The following is a 12,825-nucleotide window of genomic DNA, read 5'->3' as shown; positions in this document are numbered from 1 at the left end:
AAAATTCAAAAAACATATCTGCTTGGTCAGGTAAAACTACCAGGACAATTTTAAATCTCCTGTTTTTTATAAAAGATGAAGAGAGGCTTTTTATCAGGGCATGTACTAATAGGACAAGCAATAGGGTTTTAAACTGAAAGAAAATAGGTTTAGATCAGATATGAGGAGGAAATCCTTTACTGTGAGGCACTGGAGGCACTGGAACAGGTTGCTCAGAGAAGCTGTGGACTTCCAGCCCCATCCTTGGAAGTGTTCAAGGCCACATTGGATGGGGCTCTGAGCAACCTGGTCCAGGGGAAGGTGTCCCTGTACATGGCAGGGAGGGTTGGAACTAGATGACCTTTAAGGTCCCTTCCAACTCAAACCATTCTATGATTCTAATTACTCAGGTATGGAACTTACGTGAAATGGTTTTGTATTATCTCTTCATTGGCACTTTTGGGAATACCAGTTATAAACAGCGTGCGCTTAACCTGTGAGAGAAAATGCAAGTCAAATGTTGAGAAATCACATAAAGAAAACAAGAATATAAGGAAGGCAGTGACACAGCACAAGCAGCTGTGTGGTAGAGGGGAGAAAAACGTAGGAAATTTTGGTTTTGGTGGGAGCTGCATGTATTTAAGACAGCACCCTCTACACTGATAATAGGTTACAGCAAAATTTCACAAATCCTTCCCCAACCCCCTCCTCTCCTTCCATTTTCACAATTGACTCACTGTAGCAGTGCTTTCAGTGAATTCCTTCACATTTATGTCACAGTCTAGCACACAGGAGCCTCTTAGCAATTTGCTTTTTTAGCATTATACACTGGCAAATATGCTCTATGTTTTCCTTCAGCCCAGTACAGAAACTTACTATGTTTTCTTCTTTATATGTGACATACTTCATGTGGTGTCTCATGAAGACAACAGTCAGAATCAGGTAAACAACAGCAAAAACGGTGTGCAGCCAAAGAAGATTATTGCTGTCAGACAAAATGTTATGAATATGAAAAACAGGAAGAACCAACTGTCCAACTGATATAAGTAGCTGTCAAAATGCTAATCAGATCAGAACCTTTCACTGAACACAAAACAGAAAAAAAAAAGTAGTTACTGGTAGTCAGTCATGCCTATACAGATGCCTTGGACAGCCAAGAGGGAGAGTTACTTACTTATCATACTATTCTGTGGGTAGTTAACCTACAAAGAAAATAGTTATTCTATGACATGGACATATTTAGGAAGTGTTTGGCTGGCACCTTCCCAGCCAGATGGCCAATAGCACACATGATGCTATTTGCCAAAATGGTTTTAATTTGCCTTATTATTTACTGTGCTGAGTGCATAATTGAACTCTCCTTGAACACAGCTGAAAACAGCCTCAACATAAATTCTTATCCTTAATAGCTCCTTCTTCAAAGCTTAGAGACGTTCTGGTCTGTGAACAGTTCTTCAGTTTTGTGAAGAGCATTAATAATTATAATTAACCCAAAATACAGGAACCTATTTCGCACATTAAGAAAACCAAGCACCAAGCAAGCGAAAAAATCCCTACTAGTTACTAAGTTTCATAACATGGTTATAAAAACAAAGTGCATTGGCAGAAACTCTATTGGACATTGTATCATGGATGGATGTGGATTGATCAAGTAATAAACCAGAAGACTTATACAGCTTTGTATTACAACTATTTTACAGACTGTTTTTAAAACACACAGAAACAATTTTAATTGCAATCTCAGATTAGAGAGATATGCACACACAGAAATCTAAGGTAAGGGAATTTATATTATCCAAGTTACACATTCTAGTAAAGTGGTCAGCTTTACTTTCCTTATGAAACATTTCTTTACATTTCATACATTTCTTTATGAAACCATGAAACATGGTTTCTTTTAATGTGGAAATTTCTGAAAATAATATCACTAGATGTGCAGTCATTAGCCAAAAGAAACATGTGGTGTAAGAAGTAAGAGCTGAGTGAGTAGAAGCCAAGTCTCAAGATTTCTTATCAGCACTGTAAGTGCACAGCCTGAAGCAGAACATATCCCTGTTTCAGTCAATCAAGTGTGAATAAGTTGTGAATAAGTCACTCTGACCCCAGGAGCCACCCTGCAAGTGTCAATTCTTGTGTTTAGAGATGGTGGTAGCAAACTAACACAAGTATAAAGGTACTCTGCAAGACTGACTTACCCAGTTTGTAAGTTCACTATAGTTGTTCTTCCAAAACTATAGGGATCCTTATCTAAGAACAAAAAAAATTAGCATAATTTGCTGGTGCAACATTCACAGTAAACTATCAGAAAGTCAGCTTTTATTCCAGTTTTTAAAGATGATAATATATTTCTTTCTAATGCTGAGCAAGTTCATTGATAAAAAGATTCAGAATCATAATCAATGCTGCTCTACTCTGTATTGCATTTTAAAGTAGGAAAAAAAGCCCCAGGATTATACTACGTTCAAACCATGAAGAGAAGTAGTAGATTGTTTTAAAAATCTGAACAGTACATCTTTGCAGCAGTTCCCTTTCTCCCTTCAATCTCCTTTCATGTCCATTAACAACATTGTTTAGGGATTGAACATATTTCCTTCACATTTTTCTTCCATCTTAACTGATTTCTTATCTCAGGCTTTTAAGCTGCATTAATTCAGTGTTGACAGAATAGTGCTGATAACCTTGCTAAGGTCAAAAATGAGAGAGTTTGTATGACATTATTTCTCTAAACTGTCAAGTATTTTAAAAAAATGATAAGGCAAGTGAGTGAAAATTGAGTAAATGCTCACAAAGGAAAAAAGAGGTAAGTGTATCTGGAAAGGTAAACAATCCTCTAGCATAGATTGTTAAACCACATTTCAAGTTAAGTCATCACAACTGAAAGAACTGCAAATGTACAAAATCAGCTTACAGTGGAAGGGGAGGAAAAAAGGGAGAGACACTAAAACTTTTTTTTTCAGCTGTATTTCCTAGGATCACAAAAGCTAATGGAGAAAAACAGAAGCTGTACTCTCTTGCTTTACAAAACAGAAAGGAACAACAGGAGACAGTCCAGATAGACTGAAACAAAAATTCAAGTCATGGCTAATGATTTTATGATCAGCCAAATGGAAAACATTTCTCATTAATTACCAAATTAATTGGTCTGGTTTACAAAAAAGAGGAAAAAGCCCAGAAGAATTTATAACCCTCAAGCAGCTACAAGGACTTTGCAAAGAAAAAAAGAATAATCTATTATCTCCAGTGACAGGTCAAAGAAGTGATTTTAAAATGCAGCAAAAGAGGTTCAGACTGGATACTAGAAAGAGATTTCTCGGCTGTGACAATGGTTTCCACTGGCAATCATCACCAATAAAAAACACAGTGAGTGCCTAGATAAACACCAGGTAAGAGGGCATAGGTAAAATTAATCCTGCCTTGAGCCTTTTGAGTCTAGCCATCTATGTCTGCACGTGTTCTGCAATCTTGTTTCTGGCAACTGCTTAAAGAACACCCTGTATTCATACAAATTTCACATCAGACTGAGGGGATGTGTTAGGTTTGCTTGGCCAGGTTTTGGTAGAGGGGGGGTCACTTCTGTGCAAAGCTTCTAGAAGCTTCCCCCATGTTCATCAGAGCCAATGCCAGCTGGCTCCAGGATGGACCCACCTCTGGCCAAGGCCAAGCCAAGCAGGAATGACAGTAACACCTCTGTGATAACACATTTAAGAAGGAGAAAAAAGTTCTTGTGCAGATGTAACTGCGGCCAGAAAGGAGCGGAGTGGGAATACATGAGAGGAACAACTCTGCAGACACCAAGGTCAGTGGAGAGGGAGAGGGAGGAGGTGCTCCAGGCGACTCCTCTGCAGCGCATGGTGAACACCATGGTGAGGCAGCTGTGCCCTTGCAGCCCGTGGAGGTTAATTGGGGTGCAGAGATCCACCTGCAGCCCATGGAGGAGCCCACGCCTGAGAGAGGGCTGTGAACCCGTGGAAAATAGTACTGGAGCAGGATCCTGGCAAGAACCTGCAGACCAGTGGAGAGAGGAGCCCACACTTGATCAGGTTTGCTGGCAGGACCTGTGACCCTGTGGAGCATCCATGCTGGAGCAGGCTGTGCCAGAAGAACTGCACCCCGTGGAAGAGTGACCCATGCTGGAAAAGTTCATGGAGAATTGTCTCCCATGGGAAGGGCCCCACACTGGAGCAGGGGAAGGAATCTTCCCCCTGAGCAGTGGCAGAACGTGTGATGAACTGACAATAATCCCCACTCCCCACCTCCCTGCGCCGCTGTGGGGGAGGAGGTAGAGCCCGGGAAGGAGGGAGGGGTGGGGGGAAGGCGTTTGTAAGATTTATTTTACTTCTCATTATCCTGCTCTGATTTTGTTATTAATAAATTCAGTTAATATCCCCAAGTTGAGTCTGTTTTGCCCATGACAGTATCCAGCGAGTGATCTCTCCCAGCCCTTATCTCAGCTCAGGAACCTTTCACTGTGTTCTCTCTCCCCTGTCCACTTGTGGAGGGGAGTGACAGAGCAGCTTCAGTGAGTGCCTGGCATCCAGCCACAGTCAACCCACTACAGGCGGGAAAACACAACACCACCTTATAAAGTTTACCGAAAAAAAAAGAAAAAAGAAAAACTAAAAGCTTTTACAATGATATAAAAACGTAAAATTCTTCTCAGAATAACAAAAAAAAAAAAATAAAAAAAATTCTTACCAAGGAGATCACCCGACAGGTTGACAGGTAATATCACACACACAGACAAAATGCTGACAGTAATCAACAAGCAGATGATGTGGCGTTGGAAGGCAAGGTAGTGAATGGCGTCTTCACCACACCTCTCGTGAATCTCGTCATCGCTGCACCACAGACAGAAAAGCACGTGGTCAGTCTGCTTAGTCTCTTTGGGGGTGGTTTATATACACATACACTAAATTCTCAGTCTACCCAATGACATCCCCATCAGTCCCTACTGGTTTCCAACATGGCTGTGTCCTTGCATACATAATTTCAGGTTCCAGAAGCATCTTTTTCTTGTGTATCACCATATAAAAATTAACACGAGGGAATTTAAGATGGAAGGACATGGAATTCTTTTTTTATCAGACTAAAAGAGGACAAAGTAATTTTCTGTGACCTCTTGTTTTATGATAGTCACAAGTCTAGCTCTCAAAATTTAAGATCACGCTGTGACAGTATTCACTCATCGCCGTAAAGGCTCCCCACAAGGAAAATTACAACAAAACTACCTTACCCTTATGACACTTAGTTAACAGAAGATATAATAGGCTTTGGAATTAACTCTCACCATCTCTCCACTTTCAGCAGAATCAATCATTAAAATAGGAGAGGAAGGAAAAGGAAGGACCTGAACTAGTAAAAATGGAGAAAGACAGGCTGAATCCCCACCTCTTTTTTATTTAAATATACCCAAGCTCTAAATTGATTTTTAAACACCATGATCTACTAAGACCCAAGAGATACAGGGAATGAACATCACATCTCTAACAGCTGGTTTCTGGGAAACAGTGGGATGGACTTTTCCTAGTTAGTCAATCCAGCCCCAAATAAACCACCAGTTCTCCATAGAAACCCCTGCAGGGAAATCCCACTTCCTGCCCGGAGCCTTGGGCCTTCAAACAGGGGAACACCCACAAGGTACTCTTCGAAGAGGAAAAGTCTAGAGCATAATTATTAGCTCTGAATCCATATAAATCCCATAGATTCACTTAGGTTCACACACTGTCCCAAAATCGGGAAGTCCCTGGGCTGCTAGCAGGACAACTATATCCTGGAAAAGTATTCCCATAAGTTGACCTTGTTTTCATTTTCTTTTCTCTCCTGACCAGACACACCTATATAAGCACTTGTATTAAATTCTATCTATCTAAAAAAACCCCCAACATTTTTTAATGAAAACCACTATTTTAATTAAAAAAGATCAAAGCAAACCACAGTTGACCATTTCTGTTTCATATACTTACTGCATTCGAAAAGCAGCTGTTATCCAAGAACAAAACCCCTACAAATAAAGAAAGAAGTTTTTAGGAGCTAACTTAGAAAAAAATAGAGTCTCTAATCTGTATAATAAAGAGAAGAGTTTCTATAAAAGCAATCTCTTCTCTAAAAAGCTGGTAGTTTGTTGCTCTGAAACCATCATTTAGAAACATACAGAAAAATACTTAATACTCTACATATTTTTCACAAGGTATTTAATGTGTCTGTCTTCAGAGAGGGTTTTTTTAATTACTTTCACACTTATTGCTTGGGCTTCTTAAATTTATACAAGTCTGCCCAAATCCCAGTGAATATAAGTTAAGATTGAGGTTTCTAAAGAATTTTTTTAATGGTTTGTTTTGGAGCAGGAGAGGTGATTATTTTTCCAAAACCATTTCCAGAGACTCTCCAATTTCAAGGATAAGCTCCATGAGTCTAATACAAGTTAATCAGTTAAACAGTAATTAGAAACAAGTCTGTGATTACATTAACAGAAAGGCTTCTTATCTAGGTTTACAAATCCTCCTATGAAACTGGACAGCAGAGAGCACATCTCACTGACTGTTCCAGTATGGTTCAAAAAACCTTCCCTCTCAAAAGGCCTCTTCTTTTAGTTGAACATTATTCAACTAAATAGAGACATTTTATTCAACCGCTAAGGTTGCTTTAGGGTTTTAAAAAGATGAAGAAAACTACACAAATAGCAGAGCAATCCTGATCAGACACTAGTATGCTTTTGATGCTCACACAAATAATTAGTTGCAAGGCTAGATATTAAGCTGATGAATGTATAAAATGCTGAAATGCAGGCTACCACCACTGGACAACTCTTGCGTGGTACATTCCGAAGGTGCAACACAAAATCACAGAGATGTACCAGCTCAAAGACACCAGAAAGGTCGTGGAGGAAGCAATTAGAAGTTTAGTCAAAAAATTATCTTCCACTCCAAACCAGTTTGATTATTAAGAGTACAGAGCACTATTATCAGCCTCACACTCACATCCAGTTTTCTCAACTTTGTGAGGAAAACAATGTACTATCAAGAGCAACTAGGTATTATTTGCAATGTGAATTTATTAATTTTTACATATAGATGGTCTTCCAGTTTAATGACTGGCTCACTGGGCTACATGGAATGGCAAATTAGAGCACATTCCATTAAAAAGTATTATCAAAACTCTAAAATACTTACCTTATCATGTTCAAGATCTTCAGGTATTGATGAAGATGTTGACAATCGGCTGTATGTGGATTCACTAAAACACATTAAATGATGCTTTTAAGTGTCTTTAATAACAGTTGATTCTGCAGAATTATTTCCATTTTAAGAACTCTGAAGTAACTAGGGAAGGAGTACAAACCCACTCTTTCACTTATGAAAGCTGTGGTTTTCAGCTTGTAGCATATGCCTTAATAATTACAGAAACTTGTGTATGTCTTATGTTAAAAAGGGAGGACACGTGAGCTCCTGACATGAGAGCACATAACCGAACCGGAAAGAAAACATTTTATGAGGATATTAAAACTGCAGTAAAGTAAGAGAGTGCCATACAGGTTTGGGAGCCTAGCATGGATCAAATTTGTAAGCTGGTTTCCTGTTCAGACTTTCCTCATTACAAGACATCGCCTCTTTTTCCTCCACCTTTCTTGCTCCATCGTAGAGCCACTAGTCAGAATTGCTCCTCCCAGTTAAATCCCTCACCTGCAAGGCCACCTCCTCACACAAAGAGTTCCCTAGCAAGGCCACAAACATTTAGAGACTCTGTAGGCCTCAAAAACAGCAGAGTACCTGTTTTCAGCTTGTTGCTAAAAAGAAACAATCAAATGTTGCAATGGTGATGTGCCCATAATTACAGGACAACACATGTTAAAATGGAGTGCGTTCACAGGTATATCTATAATTTTGACCAGCTGGCTCAGGTCACAGTCCAGCAGGGACAATAACATGGGCTCCTGGGTGTCTGACTGCTCAAGGGCCTCCACAGCCCACGTGGAAGTCTATGCCAGAGCACCCTCATGCTTGCTGCCTGAGCTATCTGGATTAAAGACTTCTCAGTTATTGCCCATCTTATTTTACATCATCTACATTTCACAACTGTACGTGGATTACACCTAAAAACAGGCTTTGAGTTCTCTGCTGTTGCTCAGCTGTGAATTTACCACAACTTGGTTACACCAGTAATACCAGGAAGAGGCTCACTGTTAAAGTTTACCCACTTCGTAGATAGTTTAGCTTTTAAACATCACAACAAATCACCCTGCAGAAAAAAAAAATACTTAAAAAAATAATAGTCAAAAGCTCATTTGTAGTATTACTATAAATCAGTGAAGAATTTCAGAAATCTGCAGTGCTATATTTTTATTTTTGAATCCTTCAGAAATTTTATGGCGCAGGCTACACAGGGAGCTCTGGGAAAGATATAAGTCTTGAGCCAAGATAAACAAAACAGCATCCTTCTATCACAGAAACACACTGCAAACATCAATGTGCACCACGTTAGCAGACAAGCAGCCTATTTTCTTGCCTCCACTTCCTTAACTCACAAATGCAGAATGAAATTCATGACAATGGCAGACACACAACTTCTGACTGAAACCACAAACTAACTCTGTGAGTGGGATGTGTTTCACACAAAGCAGTGTGAGGACATTTTTAACAAACATGTGCATGTGATTACAAACATATCTAATTGATACAAATGCACTTATTTTAAGCCATTTACTGTACTTACTTCCACATTCCCCAAAAGGTTTCAACAAATCAGTCTGATTGCATAGCATGTTTACCTTTCAACTTCTGACACCAGAGCAACACGACCGTAGTCCCAGAATCTCTTTCTTATAATGGAAAACACTAATATTAAAATCTAGAAAATAAAAAAGAAATGCTTTTGAATATTTATTTTTCCTATTTCATAATAATTATTATAAGAACTGTCAAAAAATGCTGTCCTAGCTCCTAAATCAATTATCACATGCCAGCCAACACATCACATGCCAGTCATGCTATAGACCAACCCATCTGGGATCAAAGGATCAGGACATCTGCCTTCCTGTTCTAATTTAAAAAGGAGGAGAACTGCATGCAAAACTAGTTCTGAACTGCAAGTGCATGAAGGTTTATGACAGGAAAAGGAGCAAGTAGCACTTGAGAAGAAGTAAAAACTTTCATGCACACACTTTTACTATTATTCATCACTTAATGACCAGAACTATGATGGGAGACTTGCAATTTTACTTGATTTTCAAACACTGATGTAAACAGGCTGACAGGAGCTCAAATATTTTCGCAAGTGTAAGAATTATTTTTATCCAAAGTAATATATTATTATAACTCTCAAACCCCAGTAACTTATATTTGATCTCTGCAATGTATTTTTTAATCTCCTCCCGTATTTTCGCTTTTTGAAAGTGACTAAGAAAACAAGGAGAAAACCCCATCATTATGTATTTCATAGATACATTTCTTTTTTTCTTTTTTTTTTTTTCAAAGAAAGAAGTTGCTCTACACAAAGCAACGAAGCTGAAGTAACAAGGCCTGTTTTCTATGCATATGTAGCCTATGCCTTCACCTTCCAGTTCTTCTTACATTCCATACCTGTTTGGCTAGAAAGTGGTGTTACTGATGTAACTTACTGGGATCAAATACCAACCGGGCAGCCAGGACACATGTCAGGATTATCTACATATCAAGATTACACAGCTAATTTCCACATTTCACAATGAATACAACCTTCTTATGAGAGCCTTCCACCAACAGGGAAGACTAAGTATCTTCCTCCTTCATCTGACCATTAAACTTGATGCAAGCAGGAAAGTTCTCTAGACTGTGTGACAACTGTAGAATATTTGGCTACAGTATTCTACAGTTATGAGGAGGGACTGCCAGACAAAAATGTGAAGAGAATGCAATATATAAAACTCACTTCCTCTGGAAACCAGCCTACTTCAGTTACTAAAGGTATCTGCATTAAATGTGTCATGAAAATAGAAATACAAGAGTTGCTAAATAAATTGCAGTACTCGGTACTTGAAGAAGAGAGGAGCCTTCTACACTGCCTATAACTCTCTACCTTATGCTGTTGGAGAGCAGAGTTCAAAAGCAAGGAACTCTAAAGCTGAGACTCAGTGTCTTAAAATTCAGTCACAGCTTTAAAAAAAGAAAGTCCCTCCAAACACTTCAACTAAATGTTATTAAATGCTGTGCCATGAGGCACAGAGAGCTGCAAATAACGTACATCCTCAGAAAATGGATTTATGGTAGCATGCTGCATACACTAAATCAATAGCAAAGAATCCCATTATGTAACTTTTAGGAACACTCTCTACATTCCTACAGAACTACCAGCTCCAACCTTACACAGGTACTTTAAGTTTCTTTACAATAGTTTTCTAGAACTCAGGAACTATGTCATCCTTTTAGTCTGATTTTACTACCATAAACACATTTATCAGGCCACTTTGCAGCAGGTCTGCATCCCTGTTTCTGGGGGCTGAAGACCACCTAGGCCAAACTTACAGAAATAACCGTAAGTTTTATTGCAGTCTCAGGCCTGTCCTGGAGCTCCAGACAGCAACTCATGCTATTCTGCCTTTTGTCAGAATTGAGCTGATCAGTACACTAGTTCCTCAACAGCTTCATGAAATCTAATTTTAAAAAAGTTGGTGAAATGAGAGATTTTCCACACTTTATTACCTTTTGAACAACAATCAAGTTAGCAATGGCGTCCCCTTCCTGGAAAGGTACCCAGTACTTAAACCCAAATGTTCTTGCAGTTAAGATAAAACATAAAAATTTAAGCTACCACCACAAAGCTCACCAGGACTCCATATACAGATGTTGCACTCTCCCTACATCTACACGTCCAACATACAGTAACACTGTCATCCCACCTGTATGCAAACATTTATCAACACTTGAAAAGTGCTCTGATGTTCCCAGGATGGCCATAGCTCATTTCTCATTCTGAAGACTCTCAGAAACAAATCCCAACCTGATAAATAAGAGAATTCTGAAAATTTTAACTTTTGAAAAGGCCAGAAGTATTTTCAATACAAGAAACACAAACTGGGCTTACAAAAAAGAAGGTTACATCAAGCAGCAGGACCGTCGGGATTCCGCCAAAAGTTACTCCTTGGAGCACCGTGCTGCCCTGGGCAGTGCTGTAGCAGTAGGTCTCATTTGTTGAGTTGAAAAATTCACTTCTATTTCGGAAGTGGACCAGGTGAGAATGTCCAAAACCCAGAAAAAAGAAAGGGTTCATTTTGTCTTTCCCTTAAAAAAAAAAAAAGAAAAGAAAAGAAATGAAAAGGTGAAACAACCTTGTGAAAAGCCTGATTGGTACTCGTGAGATGTACTAATATTACAAGTATAACAAGTGCAGGAAGATCCAAGCACGAAACTACTTCAGAAGAGAAGGTTTCTTTGACAATCTTTCCCCTTCACATGTAAGGTATTTTGCAATAACTGACAGGTTCAGTTACCAGCAGTGCCCAGTGAAGAATTTCAGACATCTAACAAACCACATCCTCTACAGACATCTGAAGAAGACTACAGAAGATTTCCCCCTCAAAAAACCTTCTCTATTATTTAATCTATAACATCAAACTACTTATTCCAGCCTGGATTCTGATTCTGGGAAACACAGAGGGCATTAGATATTACACCAACAGCAGTTTGAAGATTTTGTGCCTAGTTGATGAGCATGTGAATGCACCAGACTGTGAACTTTGTATTCAAATGTCAAAATCTTGCGATTATTAACAAATAGAAAAGAACTACTACACAAATACATATGGTCCTCTCTGTTCTTGAAATCCTGTGTGATTTTCCTTTCTCAAAATAATTTGACTGAAAGAACAGCACAGTAATTACAGCATATCACAAACAAGAAAGGACAAACAGTATTTCTAAGAGAACAGCCATCTACCTCACTTTAGTCAACCGACCTGCTCAGATAACGTAGTAACAAGAACACACAAGATTTGCCTACTGATACAAAAGGCTTTTTGGCACAGTGAGGGCAATTTCTTGTTAATTTTGGGGCTTCTCACTTCAAATATTTCTTTTCATGGATCTCATTAACTTGATGATTCCCATGTAGCGCCTCATGTAGAACAGACTTCTGACTGATAAATTCGTAAGGAAACCATTCCCCCAAAAAACTGAATCCTTCAAAAGCAAATATCGTAGGTCCTCATCACACAGGTCCCGGGACACTACTTTTGGGATACCATGCCTCTGTAAGAGGAATGCACATGTCTTTGACGACAGCACTATTCTGGACACTGAAAACAAAACAAAACAAGAATACAAATAACTACAAATTCTCCTTTCAAACAGCAGGAAAACAGCATGGAATACTCCTCTCAAAAAAGCATTTACTAAATGCTAGACTGTGCGACACGCTAGGGAAGAAATTTTGTCCCAACCGATGTGTTTTATCACAGAAAAAAAAAAACAAGAGAGAGGGGGAAAAAAAAATCCCACAGGAAAGTTGTGCCGTTGCTTTCTAAGCGCTGAAATTTAGTGCTGGCGGAAGAGAAGACATTTTCGAAGAGACTTTGGAAATGAGCACAACGGCAGAGCTCGTAAGTAACACACGGGCTCTTATCAGAGTTTATCAGACCCGGCTTCCAATTCTCGAAAGCCATTATTTTTAAGCAAGCCAGCTGCCGGAAGATAAAGGGCAGGGGAAGACCTCCCACGGCCGGGGCTGTGCAGCAGCAAGGGGGGTTCAGACACGGGAAAACGGCTCCCGCTTTGGGCCGGGACCCCGGCAGCGTTCCCGGCTCCCGCAGGGCGTGGAACCGGGGCGGGCAGGGCCGGTTTTCCCGGGCACACACTGGAAAGCCCCGGGCTCGCCACT

General features: G+C 39.5%; 1 protein-coding gene across 2 annotated transcripts in view; it reads right to left on the bottom strand.

Moving 5' to 3' along the window:
• Positions 1–12,241, bottom strand: part of TMEM63A (transmembrane protein 63A) — a 32,144-nt gene extending 19,903 nt beyond the window's left edge. For both annotated transcript variants that reach the window (XM_018085297.2, XM_018085296.2), the window contains exons 1-9: positions 11,906–12,241; positions 11,035–11,231; positions 8,744–8,823; positions 7,149–7,212; positions 5,943–5,980; positions 4,675–4,817; positions 2,175–2,226; positions 856–964; positions 403–473 (exon numbers count right to left, since the gene is read on the bottom strand). In XM_018085297.2, the coding sequence (XP_017940786.1) occupies positions 403–473; positions 856–964; positions 2,175–2,226; positions 4,675–4,817; positions 5,943–5,980; positions 7,149–7,212; positions 8,744–8,823; positions 11,035–11,220 (743 nt within the window). In that variant the 5' untranslated portion in view covers positions 11,221–11,231; positions 11,906–12,241. The remainder of the gene's footprint in view (positions 1–402; positions 474–855; positions 965–2,174; positions 2,227–4,674; positions 4,818–5,942; positions 5,981–7,148; positions 7,213–8,743; positions 8,824–11,034; positions 11,232–11,905) is intronic.
• Between the last annotated feature and the right edge of the window lie 584 nt (positions 12,242–12,825).

This window comes from Manacus vitellinus, unplaced genomic scaffold, assembly GCF_001715985.3.
Source record: "Manacus vitellinus isolate BGI_N305 unplaced genomic scaffold, ASM171598v3 scaffold_8_pilon, whole genome shotgun sequence".
NCBI lineage: Eukaryota > Metazoa > Chordata > Aves > Passeriformes > Pipridae > Manacus > Manacus vitellinus.
The sequence above is the reverse complement of the archived record's forward strand: the minus strand, read 5'-3'. Positions and strand labels throughout refer to the sequence as shown.